Genomic DNA, 25,857 nt, shown 5'->3' with positions numbered 1-25,857 from the left:
TAGATAAAAATATCCAAAATTTTAGTAAAGGAAATAGTCTTTTGTTCCCAAAATTCAATCAATGTAGCCTACTCATTCACTCTACCCTATAACCATTTAATAATCACGTCACAATATGCACCTTAGTTATTAGACAATTACTCTATTAGTTTCTTTGTTACAACTATTTGGTAGTCCTGATTTGTCCTACAACAACATGGAAATGATCACATTGCCATACCTGTAACAGTACGCAAAATAGCTCATTGCCGCTTAAGAGCAGGAATGGATCATTACCGCTCGCTAATCACCTGATTTAACAATTGTCGTTTCTAAACCAACCACAGCCGCGGATCCGGTACGTTAACATTCGGTAAGCAAATAAAAAAATCGTTAAAAGGCAAACATAAACTAAATTACCTTAAATACGTGATAAATCTAAAAAGTTAATCTGGGTGTGGTAGCACCCAGATTAACTATAGTGATGGGGTAGATACTATAGTAGATTAATTATAGTGATGGGGAAAATCTTGTCCGTTTTACAAGCACAAACAGTAATTACCGCTTTCCAAATTCGACTCAGCTAAATTTTCGTACGGCCATCTACTATTCTCGAGCGACAATTGCGTACTTTGCGCTCTTAATACGCAAATAGCTATTTCCTACAGTCACCCGACAATGTGGGTTTCCTTGCACAGATTATAGTACAGAAAGCCTTACTTTGGCGCACAGATTTTACTTTGGCAAACACCAGTATTCCAACCAAACAACACAAAACAACGTGCTTTTACTATGCACGTAATCCGCTGCTTTTATTATGCACGGAATAGTGTAAACTCTCTTTGCTGCACTCGAGTAAACATTTCTCTCGTGTGCAGAAAAGTGCTTTTTCGCCCACTACTTACACAAATAACTAATTTAATCTAATCAAATCAAATCATTTATTCAGCCAGGATTAACAATATACGAGTTTTATTGGCTAAGTCAAAATGAAATAAAAGTTGGATACATACACTTAAGAACTATTTACAAATATACAATCTTATACAATATACAATTGTGCAGATTTATATATAAATATTTGCATCACTATTCATGGACCTGAGTTTAGATTAAAATTCTTGGACGCTATAACAGGTAAACTTAATCAACAAAGATTTTAATTGTCTTTTAAATTTTAACATGTTTGGTTCAATTAAGAAAAAGTGGAAGCGAATTAAAAAGTGTTATGCCATTGTACAGTAAGTGTTTCTTGAAGAAAGTTGATGAATGTTTAGGAATAGGTAATGTGTGTGAATTGCGCAATGTGTATTGGTTTTTTTACAGAAAGGTCAAATTTAGAAAATTCCTGTTTCACAAATGTTAAAGATTCAAGAATGTAAATGGATGGGAACGTCAAAATATTTGAACTGGAAAAATATTGTCGGCAGGATTTGCGCTTTTTTAGAGAGAAAATAGTTCTCCCAGCCATTTTTTGGAGTTTAAACAACATTTTAGTTTGCTGGCACTCACATCCCCATATAGGAACGGCGTATGCTAAGTGGGGAAATGAGTCCATAGTATGCCGTCAACATTATCTCCAGATTCTCATTGTTCCTGAGGTTACGTAAAACGAAGATACCAGAACTGAGTTTTTTTAGAATGTATTTAATATGGTCATGAAATCTAAGATTCTCGTCTAAGATCAATCCAAGGAACTTGACATTTGGTGTAGGGTGGACCTCAGTTTCGTCCAGAAGGAGACTAAACCCACTGTTTGATCGGTTTGATTGATTTGATAAGCGGAAGTTAATGAGCTATGTTTTGTCTGTGTTGATTTTCAATAAACTGTCACCAAACCATTGAATTATAGCGTTTGCATCCAAAAAACTAATTTGTTCCAGATTTAGAAAATTGGAACTAGAAACTGAGAGAGAGGTGTCGTCGGCGAACAGGGATAACTTTGAGGAGGTTATGCAGGAAGAGAGGTTGTTAATAAAAAGAAGGAAAAGGACTGGTCCCAGGACGGAGCCCTGAGGTACCCCCTTAGCAACAGAATTCTCAGCAGAAGGGTAGGCTCTAATGCACCTACATGCACCTACAAAACTATTTCATACATATTACAAATTTGTATACGTCTCGGTAAGCTTTGAATCAGATAGTGGGTAATAAAAGTACTGTAGTACGAAGAGCAAATTACTTATAAAAAAAATATTTTCAATACTTACAGTTCCGTGAAAAACTCTGGACACAACACTTATTGGACTTCCCGCACTGTTCTCCTGCAACACGACAAATGGTTTCTCCTAAATCTTTTCATAAATAAGGTGTAAAATATTGAGTGTCTACGTGAAGTGTTCTTAAGCAGTATTAGGTTCTGAAGATCTTAACAAGATGTAGCAGACATTCCATGTGATTTTAACTTGATTAAATGGCTGTTGGAAGTGGGACTTTTCATTGTAGGTACCAGATTTAGAGGACATTGATTTTATAATTGTAAAATAATTTACCTACGACCGTTTTCTAAAGTAGCCGTTTCAGCTCAGTTCTTAGAATTAAAATGTTTCTCATAACAGCATTGTTTACTTTAATAACAGCATAGTTTTTCATAACAAAACGGGTAACGGATCAATAAGCTTCAAGGATTAAGAGAGAAGAAGTAAAATTGTAATGATTCGAACTTCAACTAATCAGCTGTTCAGGCCAATTTAATTGTTGAGTGGTGCAATTAGTGTTTGGTACAATGTTCCGTTGCATCACTCACTGTCAGTGGCAAAGAGAGGTTATAAACGAAAACATAACCTCTCTTAGAAGTTATGAGTAGTGATTTTTTGTAATTAAAACACTGTCGCAGGTAATGTACGCCACTGGCGTAAATAGTGTTAACGACACTCGTAGAAGTTTCGAAGGCACTCGCCAAGGCTCGTACCTTTAATTTTCTACTAGTGTCGTTAACACTATCTTTACGCAATCGTTGCGTTAACTACACTAAACAATTAAAATGCTAAACAATTAAAATTGTTGAGCAAAAATAGTGTACAATGAATGTTATGATATCCTACAGGTTTTTTAAACACATATCGTAATTATTGGTAGTTGGAATAGACTTGCAAGCTGTTTTAGTTTTTATCGATTAAGTAATTTAACAATGCCAAGTAAGTGTATGTGCCATTTACAAAATGTTCCTTTTTTAATTCTCATAAAAAAGAGGACACGTATAACCTTTAACACCTTAAATGACTAAATTACCGCCGCAGCACTGTTTGAAAGAGTCTTTTTGGAATATTCAGAGAATTTCTTCGCTAAATTACTCAGAGTTCAACACATTTATGTATTTTATGATGCGATTTTTATAATGCGTGAAAATATATCTAACACGCCTTGTATATGGAACTTTTCTTTCGCTAATACATCGTGGGTTCTTTGTGGAACTGTACCTGATTTCATAAAATATTGTTGTCCTAGTTTAGAATTTTTGGAAAATCGCAATTTTCCCAAACGACTCACCTCAGAGGTAAACCTGGCACAGCAAGTGATGGGAACGTTCCTGGGTTCTTTGCTCTGGCCAGAGTCATTGTACCATCTTGTTAAGCTATACTCATGAGGTCCCTCCACGCCACAGCAGTTGAACTGAACATTATCATTAGTTCAATAAACAAATAAAAATGTACTAATACATAATATCTAGGGCTTCGTGTTGATAAGTAATCATCATCAATCTTAATTGAATTTCTCTCAAGGGTTACATCAAATAAATACACTTTGAAAATACAATTACTTAAAAAACAATTTACCAACCTTTGTTTTTATTAATTTTTATAAATTTTTTTTGTTAATTGTGTTGAAAAGTGTTGTGTATTTGTTAAATTTCTAGTTAGCCTAAATGTAACATTTAATATTTTTATCACCAGAGTGAAATCGTGAATTGCTTAGTTATGTTCAGGATATTTTCATAACTCAATGAAACACAGTACCATGTAGGGGAGTATTGTAATTGAATGTCACAATTGTCAGCAATAAAGTTAGTTTTTATTTCGAGCAATTAAAAGTGGTTTCATGGTGGAAAGATATATGAAAAGTGTTTAGAAAACGAAAACTCTATCTTAAAAGCTTGGTTTAAATCCTGTCTAGAGTGGTTAAAAATATTTTATTCTCAGAATACAAGGAATGTTGTTTGGAGGCCACTGTATTCTGTAAGCTGTAAAATAGGTCTCGTACATAAGAACACTTATTTTTGTGCTGGAGATTCATGTGCTTAAAAATATAAACATTCCATAACAAAAACATAGGTTTTTTATAAAAATGCATACCATCACTTGAAAATTAGATACTAAGACTTTTAGAAAAATTCATTTGTAAGTTTGGTGTTACAGTAGTACAATTACAGTAGTATTATTTTACCATCAAAAGGTGTTTCTGTTTCATTATAACTTTACAGAGAGAATATATTCCACCTTTAGTTAGTGAAATAATGGGCCTACAGTACGGTTACGGTGAAGGTTGACAAGGGCATCGACCGGAATCTTTGAAACTCTTGGTCGTAACAAGCTAATTAGAGAATCTAGACCTTTACTCTGACCCTATAAGAAATTATAATTTTCATTTTTTAACTAGTACTAGTAAAAACATACGTTACCTAGTTTTCACAATCCTATAATAACTATTATACATTTTTGTATTGTTCTTTTTCAATAGTTTTTTTTGAACAGTTTTTTTTTAACATGCGATTGAGAATAGAAATAGTTTAATTAGCAACACTTTGTAATGACCAATAAGATTAAATGAATCTAAAGCCTATAAAATAGTTTAGGTTGTAAAAAGAGTTGTAGTTGTAAAGAGTTGTAAAAAGAGTTGTAAAAAGCTAAAAAATTAAGTAGAAAATGAGTCACCACGTATACTGTTAGCACGGCTCTACTTTGTTTTTATAGTTTCCAAAACATAGCTTATTTTCAAAAAACATTCGTCCATTGTGACATTCTAGGACAAAAAGATTTTGTAAAAGATTTTTGACCATCATTAAATTTCTAAATTTGAAATACAACTTGTTTAATGTCTGTTAACCATCTTTCATTTATTCATACAACAAAAAACCCTTTTGAACTAAAGAAATAAAGCTACTTTAAATCATATCATGACGCACTAAAGGTATTTTTACTGTTTTGTGACCGTAAATATATAAACCTGATAATAAAGTTAATTATCAGAACGATGTAAGGAAAATGTCACTCGCAGTTCCTGCTGAAAAAGCGTGGCAGATAGCTTAATGTACTGAGAAAAAACATGAATTTATTTAAATATAAATAACCACATTATGTATAATATTCTATCCGTTATAAAATAACATGTTGTAAATTGTAACTAAAATGCCTCCAAGAACCACCAATGTTTATTAATTATATTCAACGATAATAATCGTGGCAAATAATTTTATTAAGAATATTTAAATGTAATTAGGAATAAAATTAGTGGCTAATAAAAAATACTTTATTCAACAATAATGTATTAAAAATTAAGTATAGGCTACAAGTGCCTGGCCATAAATATTTCCTGTATACTGTCTAGATGTACCATGTGTGTGTGTTAAGCTTGCATTGTTGAAGTTAACCAGCAACAAATTAAAAGAAATGCGCTTTTGAGTAAAAACCATGGTGAAGTAAGCCACCTCCTGGAAAAAACCTTGGCTGGGAGCCAAGACTCCAGTTATTTAAGAAGTATGATTAAAAAGTAAAATGTATTTAACTTTTAACTTAAAACTTTAAAATAACTTAACTTAAAAATGTATTTATTTTTTTAACAAGAAGAATTTAACTTACTTTATAAAGAAATCTGAAGAAAGAAGAATATTCAGCAGCGATTTGGTAATATCCAATATAAACAGTTAAACCATCAGTAGTATCCAATCACCACCTTTAGTCCCTTGTGAACTATACATTTTATTCAGAAACATTTTATCATCCTATTCGAACAAAATTTGAAGTAAAATTATTCTTTCAGTTATTTAAGATTTACCATCAAGTAATTTAATAACAGGGTTGTCATTCATTGAATCAGAAGATATAAATCAGAGTGACTGTACCATAGGCTAAAAACTTTCTAAATTGTACTCTCATAACTCATATTAGATCCCTCAAACCTAGCCCAGGAGAATATTGTAAAGTAGGTTGTAGAACAAAATTTATCAGTGTTGTAACTTTATTCGAATTATTTTATCTAATTAATATATATAAATCCAGTAATAAAGTGGGGGAAGGTTGCAGTACAAAGTTAAACGTAATTTTAATTATTTTCGTTCCAATTGACACTGCTGATAAATCGTTGTTGTTCCAGCAGTATATTTACTTAGCTCATCGCACCCAAAGTGAACATACCGTGTACTGCGCATAGTCGAGGGATTGTGTGAAGACGTTGTTGCCGTGGGTGTTGATGTTGTTGTTGTTCTGGTGACCGTAGTCTGTCTTCAGCTGGTCACTGAGTCTGCCCTGCAGGTCAATCAGCATCGAGCTGCGAGAAGTGGCGATCACCAAGATGGCGATGATCTCAATAAGTTCCAGGACCACCATAATTGTAAGGTACTGCAAAACATTAGAAAGTGATAGTCAATTACAAAAAACTTTCCTGCAACAAACATATTTACTAACTTAAATAAGAAAACAATTTTAATCTTTGTTACAAACTAAGGCTTGAATGATGTCGATTTGTCAGAAGAATAGCAATTTACGTATGCTTTGAAAACCTTCAGCTATAATGCATTACTTAGTTGGAAAGCTATACACCTTGCTTTCAAAGCCTAATGACTTGATGTGTTAATGGTTTGATTCCAAAAGTTGATTAATCATAGATATAGACTATATTTGCCACTAACCTATTATTTCGGGAAATGTTCTAAAATGTGACGCTTCCGATAGTTTTAAAACAAAGCTTAGCTCGAACCCCTTACATAAAAACTAAAATATTTTAAATGCTTTAGAATGAACCCAAGAGAAACCAAATTTTAATTTAAGAAGTAAAATATAATATTTATAGCGTACAATTTGAACTAAACCTAGGGTTTTAATTGAAATTTGTATTGTGACCTTCGCTTTAATAGAGTAACAGCTCCACAGGCTGTTAGTCAAATCTTAAAGTTTAATAAGATCAAAGTACCATGTCTCATGAGTTAAGAGCAAGGCGCTTTGTAATTAGTTAGGTGTCAAGTTCAATATAGAATAATAATTAGACGAGTTATGTGCATCCAAAGTTATAAGGTCTGTTCTGCGTACCCGGTATCTGGTTAGAGGTGAGATTGTTACCTAGTAAGGATAATCCATTGCATATACGCTAGTTAAGTACAAAATAATTTATTTTAACATGTTGCTCCTTATAGCATAAATACAACCACCTACCGTAGTGATAAGCCAAGGCTTGGAGTGCAGTTTGCAGCAGCCCATGAACACTAGTCCCATCATCCCGCAGCCGATGAGGAACAACGTGTAGGAGATTACAACAATGCAGTACTTTGCCTCACCCTCGGTGGCGACTAGGTGAAGAAGATGGGCTTTGGAGGCATCCAACAGCACGTAGAACCCCAGTAGTATCAGGCAGGACCCCGTCACCTGGAGCAGCAGTAGTTAAGGTTTATAACCTTAAAATAGTCGTGATGTCGTAATAGTACATTACGTTACTACTCTGGAAAACAAGTGTTTACCGGACAAGTGGGGTGGTTCCAAGCTTGGATTTAGATTGGAACAGTTGTTATCGTCTGATTAATCAAATGGGAATTTATTATGTTTCACTGTATGATCTTGATTTTTTCCGGACACCAGCTAAAAATATTTCGTTAATATAATTAATTATCAATGTATTGGACGTCTCGGACATCGGTAACGTTGGGACGGGCTCAATTCCCGGCACACTCACAAAATCTTTATTCTCTCGTGTTGACCTCTTTTGTAATGCCACTGGTGTAGAAAAAAGAAACAATTGTGGGAACATGAAACAAATAGTGTCAGTATTTTTAGGTTAGGAAAGGGTTGTAAAATATCATACGCCACTCGTTCAAAACATTCAAAACCATTTCTTGACCATTTTAAACATGAAAGGGTAACACGTTTTCCCCAGTGGGGCCCACAGTTTATCTCGGTAAATTCATAGTTATTTCTGATTTAATTAATTCAATCACCACCAAATCATCTCACACACAGTAATTTTCTAGCTGACAAGTTTTGGAAGGATAGTTTAAGTAAATTCGTTGTATTAGGATAAATCAAAGCTGGCTATGCAAGCTTCCGGTAGGGGTGCTCCCCGGAAAAGATCTCCGTCCTCTGGTCCTCTTGTGTAATGCCACTGGTGTAGAAAAAAAGTGTGGGAACATAAAACAAATTGTGTCAGTTGTTTTAGGTTAGGAAAGGGTTGTAAAATATCATACGCCACTCGTTCAAAACGTTCAAAAGCACAGAAGTAAACACCAAAGAACTAAAGTCGTACCAAACAATAATGAACCTAAAAAGAACATTTAATTTTGTAAGTATTCAAATAAATTGGCAGCGTAATTAATCATTATTATTTTGCAGTCGAATGGAGCTTAAACGTTTTGCTAGAACAAACAGTTTCACCAGAACTAATTATAGTACGAGTAAATGATTCTACCAATTAAATTTTCTCATTTTGTTTTAAGTATTTTTTCTATTTGAAAATTACAGAACACTGAAGCAGTTGAATTAAACCTCACTTTGTTATTATTTGCCTATTACAATAATAAATTCAAACTAAGTTATAACATGAGTTTCTCCAGTAGTAACCTCACAAAACCTCTCTACGTAATTATAATTTTCTGTGATTATTAAACTATAATTTATCATTAATTTAAATGAGAAATATCCTAATAATATTGAATAAACTATAATAAAATTCCTTATTGACATTTATCTTACATAGACCACAAAATAATATCTGTAAGATATTTGTTGACTAATAGATTTTACATTAGTGTATTGACTTTTTTTTAACTAATCATTAACACATTACACACACACATTTGATAGAGTTGTAACGTAATATACTGTAAAATAGTTCCATAGCCTATAGAATAGTTGTAACGTTAAAGTGGATGATGAGTTAACCACAGAGAAGTAATATAAATATGAGTAATGAGTATAAATAAATATGAGTATAAATATGAGTAATATAAATATTTATATTACTTCTCTGTGAGTTAACTTAGTCCAATTTGGTCCCTCCACCCATCGCAGAGGTATGGAGTTTTGATACTCGCTGGATGTGTTACGAAAATTCGATGAGAAACCAAATACCGCAAGTACTTGGAAGGGTAAGTCTGTAGGCTTATTAGTTGTGGTGGGTGGGTGCTGAAGTCATTGAGGGTTTGTTGTTATTGGTGTTGGTGTTGTGGTTGGGGTGGTTGTAGTTGATTACTCTAGCTGAGAAGATTGGTGAGTTGTTATATAGTGATGCAAGGGTAGTGACACCGGAGGTGGAGAAACATATTATTTAAAGTGATAGTGCGTGGTTATGACTCTACAGGTTGCTCTTGAGGTTGCTTTACAGGTTGGTTGTATAGCCCTGAGTCTATGAAACAATAAACATTGTATCTATTAACAAATTTATATTTTAGGCCAATACTTTTTAACACAATAAATCCCGATAGAAACCGGTGAGGTGCTTCGCTACATCCAGAAAAATATGTTTAAAAGGCTTCCATTTGAAAAAAAAAATACATGCGGTCAACTTTAACGATTAGATGGAAGGTTTCAAATAACTTTTTCAATTAGTACGGTGACAGCCTGTGTTAAACGAAACCCCGAATATGTGATCAAGCTACTTCTTGAACTAAGAGTGTGTTTCTATTTCTAGTAATAGCTAAAGTCAGTTCATGTAATTATAAACACAAGTTCTAGTAATGTTAGGAGATTAACATAAGTCATTATAATGTTAAACAACAACGGTATTTTGTGTTAGGCAGTTTTTACGGTGAAGAAACTTATTGAAAAGTACACCTCGGCAAACTTATGTCTTCATTATTTCTCACAATAATGAAGAGTCACTTGCAGATTGGCTTCATGCTAACGAAGGGCACAGTTGCCATTAAAAGTCCAGCTGTGTGAATTATTGAGTCTGTATCCTTGTAATGTGTCATATGATTTTACTATGTAACTGATATAATTGCATTATTAATTATGTTAAGGTGAGTAGTACCCAGTTCAAAGAATCATATCCCACCATCCCACCATATATTAATCCTAATCAGCAAGTTAAGTGAATATAACCTCCATCAAACCTAAACAATTTTAAGATGCTACTTTAAAGCTTTTAAATGTTTCACCAAATTAAAACTTGAAGAAAATAAATACGCACAGTAAACACAGCATAAACTCAAACTCTGGTACTGAGTTCATTAGTTATTCGTCAGCTTCATTTAAGCTGTTTTATAAACAGGTTTACAACACTTAAAAAATCTTAACCACCTTTATAGGAATTTATGGTCAAACGTTCATGATATACAAATATTTTACTTACTTAGATGACCATGCTTACTAACTAAAAAAAATTAAATAACTTGTATTACAGTAGTGTTTGTATATCGTAAAATTTATGTCACTATTTTACTGTCGGATGAGTAAAATGTTGAACTTAATGTTCAATAAACTTAACAGGCGATAGATTTATTACTAAGAGCTTACCCAAAATAGAAAATTGAAGAATATAACTATTCCTCTTGAACACGTTGGAGTGGTGCATAGAGCCATTTTTAGCCTGAAAAACAATAACCATTAATTGTTATTCATATGTTTAGTATACACTCATAGAAATGTTTTAAATACGTGTGTGATGGCTTAACTACAAATCAATCTAGGACAGTACTGTTATAATGAGAAAAAATAACTTACTTACAACTTTATCATTGAAACCTTGTTACGATTGGGGCTTCAATTTAATATGTGCGAAATATGCTTCAACCTCATAACTAACAACTTTAGTCTTAAATTTAATAAATAGATTTTCCATTATTTCTACATTTATACAGGAAATGTAGTGGTAATAACCAATAGCCAGACACAAATGTTTGAGTCAGAGGCTTTAGATATTTTTACTTAGGGAAAATGTCTGTATGCAAGCTTTTGGCAGAAATATCCCTAATCAGCTGTTAGGATCCTCGCTCACTATATTTATTATAATTTGGGGTTTACTATACATCTTGATATTACCTATTGAGTTATTAACGTAAAAGAGTTCCCCTACGACCGTGTTTAAATAGAATTTTCAATGTAGTTCTTAGAGTTGAATAGATTCACTTAAAGTATTGCTTTATTACTCATATTACAAGTTTGGACCAACGAGATCCAAGAATTGAGAGAAAAGAAGTAAGATTGTAATACCTCGAACGTCAACTTATCAGCTGTTAAGACCGATTTAAAATAATGAGCGAGTGGTTGGGTCAGTATGTAGTTGAATCACAAATCAGTAGCAATGAGAGCGAGAGGCTATAAACAAAAACATAACCTCTCTTGAAAATTATGTGTAGTGATTTTTAGTAATTAAGGCACGGTCGTAGGTAAAATAGAGTAATTAGCCTTACGCGCTCGTTGCGTAAACTACAATAAAATGTAATTTTTCTTATTAACAAAACAACTTTTAACTTGTATTTTAGTTAAAAACTTATCATATATTGCATTGTTTTGCTATTTGCATATTATATTATCTGCGGAAATACGCATGGAAACCATGTATATTGTGTTTAAAGACAGTCCAGTTTTGGTTAACAATGTTTGAAGTCGAATTTTCACCACCTTTGTAGGCCTTTATCGGAACCTTAATTTGATGATTAGTCTTTTTGTTATTCATTACTGAGCTATTTCGGGGTCTTTGCATTGAAAGAGTTCAACTCTTTGGTGTCTCAATTAGTTTGAGTGTATGGGGACAAGATAACATTTTAGTCGTCAGACGTTAAAGCTGAAACAGTTAGTTATTAATTTGTAATCCATAGCTAAGCTAAAATTGTAATTCAAGAAGAAGAATGAAAAAGGAGAAAGGGTGCTTTATTGTTGCTTTGAGTTTTTTTTTTACATTCTCAGTTATAACACATCTTTTACACAATTTTTAGACATTGGCCGGAAGGGCCGTCGGCCAGGTTTTAGGTACACAATATACATAAAACAACAATAAATAAAAAACACCATTTACTGTTGAAATTAATATAATAAATAATCTAAAAGAATACAATTTTCCTGGGAACCATAACAAAAAAGCTACACTTATACAACAAATAATACAGCTCAATTTATGGAATATATAAAAAGGATTTATAGAGCTACCTCACAATAATGCTATTTGAGACATTCTATAGAAAAAAAATTGGAAACATTTGCTACAACCTATTCTCTCAAACATGTTTTAACTAAAAAGAAATTATATATTAGCCTACTGGAGAAATGATGTTCATACGAGTAGTTGTATAACTAAGCAACTGTATTGAAAAGAAGTTCTGAAATATATGATGTATATATCAAACAAATTGTTAAGGATTTAAGTAAACGTCATAGAACGCAAGTTGTTTCGAACAAGATCTAGCCCCAAACCATAGATAAAACATAGTCCCTAATGATTTATCTATACCCCAACAATATTAAGTTATGCAAGTGTTTACCGATGTTGCCAGCATATTTAATTATTATTGTGACTTTCCATTCGGACGAAGCTTAAACTTTTTCCTAGAACAAACGATTTCACAAGATCTAATTACAAAACGAGTAAATTATTCTGCCAATTAAATTTGTCATTTCGCTTTTGCAGTTTTATTTTTTTCGTGAAACTCTGATTTATATCGTTGAATTTGAATCTGACTCGAATTGTATTACAAATATTAATAAATCTAATAAATAAGAAAATAAGGTAATACAAAAATGTATCTAAGATATTTGTTGACGGATCAATTTTAAATTATTATTCAAAGAAAAATTTACACGGAATCTTCAAAAGTATCCATTGCAAAAAGTATTTGATTGTGGGCTTTTATTTTATCATATTTCATTATGAACTTATAATCCTATCCTTTCTTCACAATAGTCGACACATTTAGCCCTTTATTATATGAAAGTCAAACTCCAACCTTGCTATTAAGTTTCATAAATGAAATCTAGGGTCCAGAAGCTTACTTGCTTAGTCATCAAATATTATTTTAATTATTACTTTTATAGAACATACCAATGGATCTTAGTGCGGATTATGAATACAGATTTTTTAGAATCCATGCTTCATTTAGTAGTAGGTTTTGGGGCTGCTATAGAGGTAGTGCAAATAGTACATTTATTTATAAATATAGCTAAAACATTGTGCAACAGAAATTTAAATATTAGTCTTGTCAAAATATATTTTTTTATAAACCAAAAATTACAAAATTCTTTAAAAAAATGTCCGTGCAACTTACTCATTAACGGTGGGATTAAAATAAAATTTTAAAAAAAATATGGCTATCGTTGGTAAAATATTCATATACAGTAGAATCTCTGAAATACTGAGATTGCTTTTTAATTATGACTCATTCTAATCATTGGTCATACGAATCCCAAAAGTAAACGAACATAATACTTTGTGTGTATTAACACACTCACTCCCGTGTGTCAGGAGACTCTACATAACAGAGAAGTGTGACGGCTGGTACTGAACCTGTTAAGTGTATATTTTGAACTGATTGTAAAAGTAATATTTTGAAAGAACCTCGAGAATGCAATACTATATAGAAGGTAAATAAACAACGCATGTTTCCTGTAGATAACAAAATACAAGTGTAACAGTGCAAGCGATGGTTAGGAGAACGGTAAGAAAGGAAAAGAAAGAAAATCCGCCTACTGTCCATCACTGGTTTCACTGCGTTCAAGTTTCGAGCTGCAACATTCAAACAATTCCATTCCCTCCAGGAAGTTCAAAGTTTACCAACTCAGGATTAAACGTCTCGTTTTAAATTCACAAAATTGAGAATATATGCATAAAATAAAATTCTGATACATTGTAATTGGTGGCCTATATTTTGATGTTACTTATATATAACGCAATTAATACTAAGCTGACATAAGGACGGACTGTGAGTGCGTCCTAGTTTCATTAATCGTCAGTAGTCTGTGAATACATTACTTATGTCACAGTATAACTTAAACAAACCGATACCAATATAAATGTTAAAGTTACATGGGAGTACGAATATTTCAAGTTAAACACCAACTGCGTTTGCTTGCGGCAAAGTCGATGTTTATATGCCCAGTACTTAGTAATCAGAGTCAAAATTAATTGATGAGCTGGACCATCAAATTCCTGGAACTGTTCGCAGTCTTTGTTTATGTTGGCAACTTTGTGTTCCGAACTAAATTAGTTAATTAAAAGAACGAAACGAAAATGTTGGAACGTTTTTAAAAGGTAAATAAAACATATGTTTTTACACTGTTATCGGAAACGAGCTCGCAACAGGTGCATTATTAATCAGCAGTTTGTGGAAAATTCGCTTCACAAAAGTGAGCCCATCCAACTTTATATGTGCCTATCCTAATACGTTACAGTTGCAAGTGCATACGAATACGTCTAATAACGCTTGTAATATATATTTTTACACTTATACTATAGACTCATAAGACGGTAAATACAATAAAGGATGATCATTCGCCTATTGGTTCTGGGGATGATTGGAGTTGTCCGATCGAAATCGACCACCCCATATCATATTCTACGAAACACTACTTTTTACTAACGATATGTCAACATTAAGTATTTTTTGTGTAGACATCCCCTTTACCAATTCATGCAATAAACGTCCACAGGCTTTGCCCCACAGGCCATCAAAATCCCATTGTATTTCTTATGAAGTTAAGATTTTGTTTACTCAAACAGACGAATATTGTTTTGTATTAATTGCAAACTAAAACAAATAAATTGTTACTGTTATTAGTTTTGAAATAACGCCCGTAACACTTTGCAATAGTTCGAATTCGAGCAACAGGTGCACTAGTATATATATATGTTAGTAGACGCATTTTTAATGTACTCCCAGTAAATTTAATAACACGTACGATTTTAATCAAGAGGTTATTTATTCGTATAACGTAATACCAGTACCACAATATTTGAAGCACTACTCAGAAAGAAATTACATGTAATCTGAATTTGTATAAATTGCCAAAATTCATGAAAATTTATAACTTTGACTATATTATAAAAATACAAGCAGCATGAAATTAATATCATTATATTATGGTACTTAAGGCTGGTCAAATTGTACGACATCCGAATTACATTTTCAATATTTTAAACTCAAGATTTGCTAGTGTTTTAACATGAACATAACGAATTCAGATTTACAAAAACAGATGCAATTTCTTAGAATATACTCTGAAAATAAACTTTGTTTGCTTTGGCAGTTTATAAAAGATAAATGACAGGAAGCAAGATAACTAGATCAACTTTGTGTCCACTCTTTACTGTGTTTAGTTCTCGACTGGTTCAGTGACGAAAATGTTCATTCCCTTTATATTCTGTCTAAGTTATAATATGTTAAATATACAGGGTGGCAGAAAAGTAACTTGCACCCCCACTAAACTTTTCAACCATTTGAGATATTTGAAATCGGTTTGCGGCAACCTTCTTAGATATGAAGGGCTACAATAATTATGGTCAATTTTGAAGATTTTGCCATTAGGGGTAGCGGGGGTAGGGGGTAGCTCAAAATTTTCAAATGACAAGTATAGTCGAGTTTGGTATCATTTTACAGGTCTTGACGAAACATAAACATTGACATAAAGAAAACTAAAATCGGCCTACTAATAACAAAATGGTGCCCTAAAACATTTCAAATCCAAATAACCATAAGGGTGGCAAAAAAATTAACTTGCACCCACTTAAACCTTTCAACAACTTGAGATATTTGAAATCGGTTTGCGGCAACCTTCTTAGATATAAGGGACTACAATAATTATGGTCAATTTTGAAAGTTTTGCCCTTAGGGGTAGTGGGGGTAGGGGGTAGCTCAAAATTTTCAAATAGCAAGTATAGCCGAGTTTGGTATCACTTTACAGGTCTTGGGGAAACATACAAATTGACATAAAGAAAACCAAAATCGGAACATTAATAAAAAAATTGCAGCTAAAAATGATTGAGACAATTGTTATTTGAAAGTAATTTTGACTGCCATTTTGTTAATAGTGGTCTGATTTCTATTTTCTTTATGTTAATTGTTATGTTTTGTCAAGACCTACAAAATGATACCAAACTCGACTATACTTGCTATTTGAAAATTTTGAGCTAACCCCTACTCCTGCTAACCCCTAAGGGCAAAATGTTCAAAACTGACCATAATTATTGTAGCCCTTCATATCCAAACAATTTTCCGCAAACCGATTTCAAATATCTCAAATAGTAACAAAGTTAAAGAGGGTGCAAATTATTTTTTTTTTCACCCTCATGGTTATTTGGATTCGAAACGTTTTAGGGCGCCATTTTGTTATTAGTGAGCCGATTTTGGTTTTCTTTATGTCAATGTTTATGTTTCGTCAAGACCTGTAAAATAATACCAAACTCGACTATACTTGTCATTTGAAAATTTTGAGCTACCCCCCCTACCCCCGCTACCCCTAAGGGCAAAATTTTCAAAATTGACCATAATTATTAACCATAATTATAACCATAATTATTATTGACCATTATTGTAGCCCCTCATATCTAAGAAGGTTGCCACAAACCGATTTCAAATATCTAAAATGGTTGAAAAGTTAAGTGGGGGTGCAAGTTACTTTTCAGCCACCCTGTATATATATTGCCATTGAATTGATAGCGCTACGAATTGCTTACTCTAGATTGTGTTTACATTGTAGCTTCATCCTATACACAGTATAATATGAGTAATGTTACGTAAAAAAGTAGCAGTCTTAAAGTGCTTGCATGTGTTAGGTATAACTAAGTTACGCTCCAAAAATCTATCCATATCTATTCTATGTACCATATATACTATACGTGAAGCAGTTTTTTTATTAACACTACTCCTCCCTCCTTTGTGGACCAATTTCAACATTTGAGGTGTCAAAAGATTCGTCTTAATTTGTATTTTTGCAATAAGGTTTTAGAACTTAAAAATAATTCATACCCTTAAGGTTGCAAGGCGCACTCAAGGGTTGACTTTTTCCCATAAAAATTACACAGAACAAAAAAAAAACTGTTGATAAAAAGAAACTGAGTAGCTTTTTTTTGGAGCAAACATTGATGTTTGTAATATTCAGAAGGTTATAGACCAATGTAAACAGTTTTGTTGGAAGAACAGAAAATGCATCGAGTTCATAGAAGAAATATTGAAAACAGGAGGAGGAGATAATTAATAAGAGATCGTATGCATATGAGGAGAGAGAGGCCTGGTCTAACTGTGAGGAATCCAGATACACACTCATTTGGTGGGATAAATAATATTTGACAGTTCTACTATGCAACTTATTATGAAAGTAAAAAAAAAAAAAAAAAAAAAAACACGAAGAATATACACATGGTAGTAAAGTAAACCTGCCTAATGTCAGATCAAATGAATGCATGCAAGAAATGTTTACAGGTAACCCTGACAGATCAAGACATTTTATTTCAGAACCTTTAGTAGAAACTATAATAATGCCTTGGCTAAAGTAAGCTCCAGTAGTAAGATTAAACCAAAGCTTGGCGGAACTTATGTTTTTTTGTTACTCGCTCAACTTCAATTGAGAAAAAACGCAATTGTATTATTTACTTCTTGCTATCACAACGGCAAGGTTACGTAGCCAGTTCCACAAGGAATCTTATACAAATTTTATTGACTGGAAGCCAACAAAAATCAAGACATTCAAGTCAAAAATAAGAAGTTTAAACAGCTTATTTGCTTTGGTAAAAGTAGTCGCAATATTAAACCAAAACAAGATAAGGGCTTTATGTTTATGCATTCAAAGGCCACGTTCATTAAAGAATTGGAATAAAGCCCGCGGAATTGAAGTCACTACCGTCAAGTTTATTTTTCTGATTCTTAATAATATACATTAAGATATAAGATATTAATAATATAAGAAAAAATAAAATGTGTCATCCAAATCTTATACAAGAGTTATCTTACCTATTTCGACAAATAAATCCATTATACTTTTAAGCTTTCAAAACGTTAGGACAAAAGAGAAACTCTACTGAACAATGTGAGAATGTGCTGATACAGAGAACTCTGACTGACATACAACACATTAAAATATGTTACAGTAGACCAATTTCCAAAGGTGTTGCTGCTATATTCAAAGCAGATGATGGCTGACCCAGAGTTTGTTGTATTCCTAAAAAATGGTACACACCACCCCACTTTTCAGGTTTCCCATATGGAGAAAATCCTATGGTTTAGAGGGATGTCTCAAATCAAAGAAATAAAATGACCCAACTTGAATTTACTTCACACAGATTATCAGTGAAGCAACAATATCTTCAGTTCTTTATGCTGGAAACACTTTGTTGCAACATATTTTAGACATTTTCACTCGAATTGAAGTAGAACGTTTAGCATTCATTAGAAGTAATCATTTAAAACAAACTGAGAGCAGAAATTTATGTGAACGTTCTCGAAGCAATTAGAAATATAAAAAAATACTAGTGGCTTGTAGAGACATAAGTCCCTAAAAAGCTCAAATGGAAAAGAAATTGTTGTAATATTTAAACAAACTCAGAATCAAATTATCTATGTGTCAGGGTAGATATCTCAGTACAACATATATTTTGTGTAAAAAAAAAACAGTTTTTTGTTTGTCTTTGTTTGCTTTTGTTGATGTTATTTTCAGTAAAGAGTTTGAATGATTCCAGAGGTTTAACTTAACTGCTAACGGCAGCAAACATGTTTATGAATATATATTGGTTTATTAAGGTAGCTTTGGTTTTTTGGTTAATGCTGATAGGCTTCCCCGATTGAAATACAGTATTGGGAATTGTCTTCGTCAAATAAGAAAAGGCAAAAAATGGTGTGTTGAGATAAACTTAGTTCTTGGTCAAAACCGCGAAATTAGCATCCCTACCCTACCCAGTTATTATTTTTAAGTCTATATGCTTATTTTGTAAAGGTTTAAAAAAATTAGTCTTAAGTAAAGGCATCCCATTGACAGAACTTAGCCCTAAATTTGTTTCTGTTTAAATACTACAATAAATCTCAAATATAAATGATAGTAAATTTACACAAAAGTGGGGAATAAATCTTTAACATATGTTATGAAATCAAAACAAAGAAGATCTCCATTTAATCTTGAATCGTTTCTTTAATCTTGAATACAATTTATGTCAACTTTGACATAAGACTAATAGTCTTGATTATCATGGGTAACGTTAGATCCTTTTATATAGATGGTTTTATATAGTATACATTACATTGCAGAATTGACTGGCAAATGAGTAATCCAAATGTAATATTGCTTACTTGCTTGATAAATCACAATCAGCTGTATTGAAGTAAACAAAAATCAGCAGTAAATGCCTTCTAATGCTATTCTTATGGAGAACATTTTACGTTACATCTAATTTTTTGTTAAGATTTTGGGAATTTCACTATTTTTCCCGCCGTCACGGGATCAAGACCTTTAATTTGAGCCCTCTCCCGTCGTTCTACGACTTCCCAGTCGCTCACAATTTTGACGCAAAGAATCGGCTTACGTAATTAATATATAGATAGATATTTTTAACAAGTTTTATAATAAGTCTAATAATACAGTTGATACAGTTACTCTAATTTAAGCAAAAATTATTTTATTATATTTATTGGAATTATTATTTATTATTCCCTATAATTATATTAATTCCAGTGTGTATTCAAGGATAATTAATTCGTTTTGATAGTTAATTAAAACCATAATGATATTTCCTGAGGAAAGCTACCTGTCAATACCTATTTAAACAATTTTAAAGCATAACCATAAAATTGAAATATAATAAGATTTTTTTACGAATGGTGACGCAATGTTTAAAAGTGAGCAAGGCTTTTTGAAATCAAATAGCTGTAAATTATTAAATTTATTATAATTTATATATTAACAGGTTTCCATGCAACTAGTGTATAGACAACCTCAATAGTATACGCCGTGTGAACAATAGATAGCACGCGTGAATACAATTAATACACGGCATATAATAGAAAATACATTTCCTCCTATGGCACGGGTTATCCTCTATTATATGTACATATATAGTCACCTTCAAGTTAGTTAATTAAACTATGCATACGTATTGACAATAAATCAATAGTGAAAATAATTTAATTATCAAAAACAGAATCAAAATACTTTTCTATGCATATTATAAGTTAAGTCGTATTCTATGCAAGATTAATTAATTAATTGTACAACTATTATGTAAGGTGACCTATAAAACCGGTCAAGTATTGAACTGTGCATACTTGTTCATACAATTATTGAAACACATAATATTTTCTGTACGTAGTGCCATCATATCGATTAAGTGTCCTGAGAAATTGAAAATTCTTCTGATGGTGGAAGCATTTATAATTTCAATTACATCTATCACTTCCACCTGGCTTACAGCTCGCAGAAAGTGTTATTTCAAAATAACTTTTACAAATATACTTCAACATCTCTTCCCCAAAAAATACACTTTTATTATTTATTTAATTTAATTACTTTTAGCTGCTTGGGTCAAAAAAGGAATATAAGAAACCGTCGAAAACGGTTTGAGGAAGTATTTAACACAAATATATGAAGAAAAAAAACTGAGAATACAATGATTACTAAATCATTGTTGTATGAATAATAAAAAGTTTTCAACGAAATGTTTCATATACGATTTAAACTTGATGCTATCCATTTGTAAGAAAAATGTGATTTTTTCCCTTAGAATTATTTACATTTAGATTGAAACTATGACACTGATTGCAGCATCCATAAGAGTGATGTTATCTAAGCTAATACATTCCAATGAAAACAGCTTAGGGTAAAAAATTATATCATACATTATTAGCATTATATCAATATGGTTGTATACACGACCAAAATATTAAAATAACATTGTTTGAATACTTTATGTATTGAGTAGCCCTACAACGAATTGGGTGCATTAAAGTTTTTCATAACATAAGTGCATAATATAATATAGTCACCTTGATTATAGATTGTTACAGCTGCTAAGTGCACACATAAAAGATTACATATTTAACATTATACACGCCAACCTAGGTTGCTAACTACTCAAAAGGATCTGTGACTTATTTCAATGCAATGAAATAATGTCTGCTACACGCATTATGAAAAACCATAATATCTTTTTTAATTGTGTGAATTTTTTAAGTATTTTTGCTTCAGCGTACTTTTAAAATTTTTTTAAAATTGATTTCCTTGAAAAGGAAATATTCATATTTTATGGACTTAGAGTACTGATTATTGGCATGAAGGTAGTTGTTAGATTTCAGTTGATTTCCAAAGAATGATTTAATCATTAATTATTCTTTTACAGCTAAAACAATCTATGTAACCATGCGTCTTTTGTCTTTTATCAGAATCTATATTAGCCTACTCTGTGTATCAGACCTTTTTATGCAAATTTGTATAGTTTAAAACTTAATGCTGATTTCAAAAACAACAAGGTGTTGTTATGTAATCATCTAACTTGGCAGATTAAACCCACGCTTAGAATACACAAGACTGAAATTCCCTTGACTCTATGATTACTGAGAAGTTACGTAAAAAAACATCAAGTTTTGTCCGTATAAAGACACCGGTACAGCTATCTAGTATCTTGTGCAATAGCCACAAAAAAATTACAGCTATATATTGGCTTAAATACAAAAAAAGGATGAAAACAAATATAATTGCTTTCTTAATTCGTCGTAGAGTATGGACATAGCTCAATCCAACATCTGAGGTTTTATAAATAATACTAGTGCCAAGCATAAAGATTTCACATAAAAAATATTGAAAACGCAAATTATAGTGCAAACATCTAGAATAATCCAGGCAACAAATTGTCATTAGGGCCATAAAATGCTAGATTTAGCTGTTGGAGAAATTCCAAGTAAAATAGCTTTTCTTCCTTATCCTCTGCTGTTTTGAAATTCAAATCTGTAGCCATATTTGTGTTAAAGTTGATTGATTCTAAGGAATTTAACAGTTTGGGTTAGAACGTTGTTTGGTTGTGGTGAGAAATTTCAATTGAAACAATCATTTATACATAATCATCCATAGCATGTACATGATTTTGTAATATAAATGTTTCTGTATGTGTTTATATGTGAAATAGATTTAACGACGGCTAGTGTAAGAGGATATGTTTGACATTTGACGACTGAAGAGAAGATTTGAAAATGGGGTTTTTACCCTGAAACTATAGTCATCCAAGACAATATAGGACTGATTGACGACAGGTTAGTAACCTTATTTTATGTGAAACAATCAGTTTTTAGTTATTATTCCTCAAACAAGTTTGACATACTATGTTGATTTTTACTACTTTTTGGTGGTTTTGAAGACGAAACTAGGAAAAAAATGGTACATTACTTAGATACACTTTATTGTTGAGGTGAATAAACTGAAAATTTAATTTGGCATTAAAGTTATAAAGTACCAGGTTAAAGTTAGTCCATCAAAATATTACATCAAATACACTTTTGAAGCATGAACTCGATAAAAATATATCTAAGCTTTACTAACCTTTCGTCAATTTGCGGCAATAGTCTCCATAGATTACGTGTTGGTGCAGAAGAAGAGAGGAAGGAAATAAAACTTTAAAAGTGTTTAGGGTTCATCATCCGGTCAAATATTTATATTTGCCATCTATAAATATAATGGTATTTATATTATATCGGTGGGAATATACAGGGTGTTTTTAAAAGAATGCCGGGATTTCAAACGGTCGTTGCTCGGGGACTATTCAAGATAATTCAACTATTTAAACGTCAAATTGAAGGTAAAGGAATAAAGTTTTTTTCACATTCTCTCTTACAATTCGGAATGATTTGATAAAATTCAGATTTTAATAAATCTTATATGAGCGTAAAACTGGCAAAGTCCTTATGCTTAGGGCGATCGGGGGGTTTATCTGATGTCTTAACTGAATCTTTTTCGGCACAAAAACTCTATCTTTTATAGATAACATCATAAAGTGATCAATTTAGGCTTGTTAAACTAAAGACTTCGTCGGGCAATCAATTCTTTCGGGCTTCTGATGCAGAATTGTCGGATTTCTTTGACTATGTCATCGCTTGTTTTTAGCCTGCCAGGTGAATGTCTTTTCAAAACACTTCGGTGCCACAAAACTCATTAAACCAGCTTCAAGTTACCTTATCATCAAATAGATTTAAATTTAGTTTAATTTAGCAATAGATACAAACTCTGCGAACTACAGATTTCCATATGTGCCTTCTGTTACGCCGTAAACGTCGTACTGGCGACTGGCGTCAGCTGTATGAGTCACAATAGCGACCTATCACTTCGCACCTTTTTTACGCATGCCAAGGTCAAAGTTTCCTCCCTTGATACACGGGAAACAAAACTTTGTTACTTCAGCTTCAATTTGACGTATAAAACGTTTAGTTACCTTGAATAGTACCCAAGCAATTACTATTTAAAATCCCGGCATTCTTTTAAAAACACCCTGTATAATCTATTATACAGTACTTATTTAATACGCAAGCAGGATTTTTGTGACAATTACTCCTCCGAAACTACTGAACCGATTGACATGTTTTTGGTGTCATTGAAAAGAGCTTAACGTGAAGTTGTGCAGGAAACTTTCTTTTTTTGGAAATGATTAGATAGTGAGGCCCTGGGGCCCTTTAAAGTTTCGTATTTCTCCATAAGATTAACATGGGGAGATATTGTTACGAAACTCCAGCTGTTGTTAGAAATTATAAGTGGGAAGAAGAACATTATGTTAATTGTAAACATTCAATAAGTTTGCTAATTTAACAGTTTGCTACAAACACTTACTGACTTGGTTTAAATGAAATATTTACTATTTGAACTTGGATTGGCGTAAATATTACAATGGAAAAAGCGAGAGAGCCTGGATAAATTGATATAATCTGTTATGTACATTTTGAGTATTTCCATAATCTTTGAGTCGAATCTTTTAAAGTCATCAGAAATTATGACTGTTATTGGTTTTAAAATAACGCCTGTAATACTTAGCAATTGCTCGAATTCGAGCAACAGGGACACTAGTATTATAACATTATACATATATTATATTTATATTATAATGGCTAGCCCCACCCAAGGCTAGTGGATGGCACATTGAACACTCCGAGGAGTATCCAAGGGTCGTTTTAAAGCATTTTCTTCCTACTGATGTAGTCATCGATATTTTGTTCAGTATTAAGGTTTCAAAATCAAAACTTTCAAACTTCAAAACTAATTTCACTAATCAAAACTTAAAAACAACATTTTTAAATCCAAAGAGTAATTTATAAACACCCTGTATCCATATCATACCGACAGAATAAAAAACAATAATAAGAGTAAAAACTTTGCCATTGAAACATCTCAACCTCCTTCTTCCAAGACTATTTCCAATTTCAATTGTTTTTTTACAAATAAAAGGTAATATTGACAATCATCTTACTGGAGCCAGGCACTTGTTTTGTAAGGCCCTGTGCTACTTTGCCTGTACTTGCTGCTCTGCCTGCTGAGCATGAGACAGAATGAGGAAACCTATCCAAGCCAATGTGTATGTAATCATTGGTTTTGTTTGTCTTTGCCGTTCTGATAACCTCAGGAAACTATGGACTCCGGCTCTCAAAGTTTTAGGCTTCTACTTGTATTCGAAACGTATTCCGCCTTTGTGTTGTGTTTTTGTATAAACAAACCACTGTTGTTGATATATTTACTACATATTTTATAAGAAAGAAATTACTCGGGGGACTAGCTTAACTTCAAATACAATAATGCTGGTTATAAATCATATCATATTACGTTAGATTATAATAAATAGTAATTTTATAAAAAAATTAATATTTAATTGAATGAAATAAATTTATTTTTCTGGGTTGATTGAGAAAATTTTGCAGTTATCAAGAAATGGGGAGAGACAGTATTAACGTTTTTATTATTGTAAAGAATTTCCAATCTAACAGTTTATTCTTTAAATGAAATAAACAAAATGTTTGAATGAGCTTAGTTCATTAATTTTCAAATTTCTAAAGGAATATATTTTTATACATTTTAGGAGTAAATGGAAATAAATGCATATTATTTTGTCAAGCCGAATTTTAAATTTTAAAATTAGTAACGTGGGACCGAGTTTTGCTCAGTAGCATTTATTAGTTAAAACAATATAAAACAGACGTATTAAAACGAGAATTCAGATAAAGATATTTGACATTTCTTAAGTTAATGTGCAACTCGTACAGAATATATTTACGGAAAGTAAATAAAAGAAACATATTATAACACTTAAAACATATATTTACGCGTATACTGTTACTCACAAGACGGTAAATATAAAAAATTATGAAAATTTTTAAATTTTAATATAAAATATTATTACGTACAATGCTGATCAAGAAGTTATTTAAAATATATTTCCCAACTTTACTCATTAAATCCATTGTACAATCTCTGAACACAACAAAAGAAAATTTTAAATATACATACTATTGATAGTATCAAAGTGACTATTTTTAATTTTCCACAATGTAACCCAAAATCATATCTCGTCGGCATGTTTTGTGAAATAAATCTTTATACCTTGCACTATTTCTTAAGAAAATTGAGCTTCTGCTCTTTCCTTGAATTCTGACGAATTACATCCCGACTTAAAACCCCTGAAATAATTAATTGCTTTTTAATATCTTCAGTTAAAAGTTCATCACTTTATCTATTTTATGTTATGAAATGAAGTAGATGAAATGAAATGAACTAATGAAACCCACCAAATCAACGTTGGCTAACC

The 25,857-nt window shown here is 32.0% G+C and overlaps 1 protein-coding gene across 3 annotated transcripts in view; it reads right to left on the bottom strand.

Moving 5' to 3' along the window:
* The window catches only part of LOC128990152 (tetraspanin-18-like), a 70,735-nt gene that overhangs the window by 4,372 nt on the left and 40,506 nt on the right, over positions 1-25,857 (bottom strand). For 2 of the 3 annotated variants that reach the window (XM_054412422.1, XM_054412423.1), the window contains exons 2-6: positions 10,632-10,704; positions 7,341-7,550; positions 6,327-6,530; positions 3,466-3,588; positions 2,187-2,240 (exon numbers count right to left, since the gene is read on the bottom strand). In XM_054412422.1, the coding sequence (XP_054268397.1) occupies positions 2,187-2,240; positions 3,466-3,588; positions 6,327-6,530; positions 7,341-7,550; positions 10,632-10,704 (664 nt within the window). The remainder of the gene's footprint in view (positions 1-2,186; positions 2,241-3,465; positions 3,589-6,326; positions 6,531-7,340; positions 7,551-10,631; positions 10,705-25,857) is intronic. The other variant, XM_054412424.1, reaches the window with a different exon arrangement.

The sequence above is a fragment of the Macrosteles quadrilineatus genome, unplaced genomic scaffold (assembly GCF_028750875.1).
Source record: "Macrosteles quadrilineatus isolate MER2022 unplaced genomic scaffold, UCM_ALF_1.0 Scaffold_3__2_contigs__length_128488019, whole genome shotgun sequence".
NCBI lineage: Eukaryota > Metazoa > Arthropoda > Insecta > Hemiptera > Cicadellidae > Macrosteles > Macrosteles quadrilineatus.
This window is presented reverse-complemented; position numbering and strand designations above follow the sequence as displayed.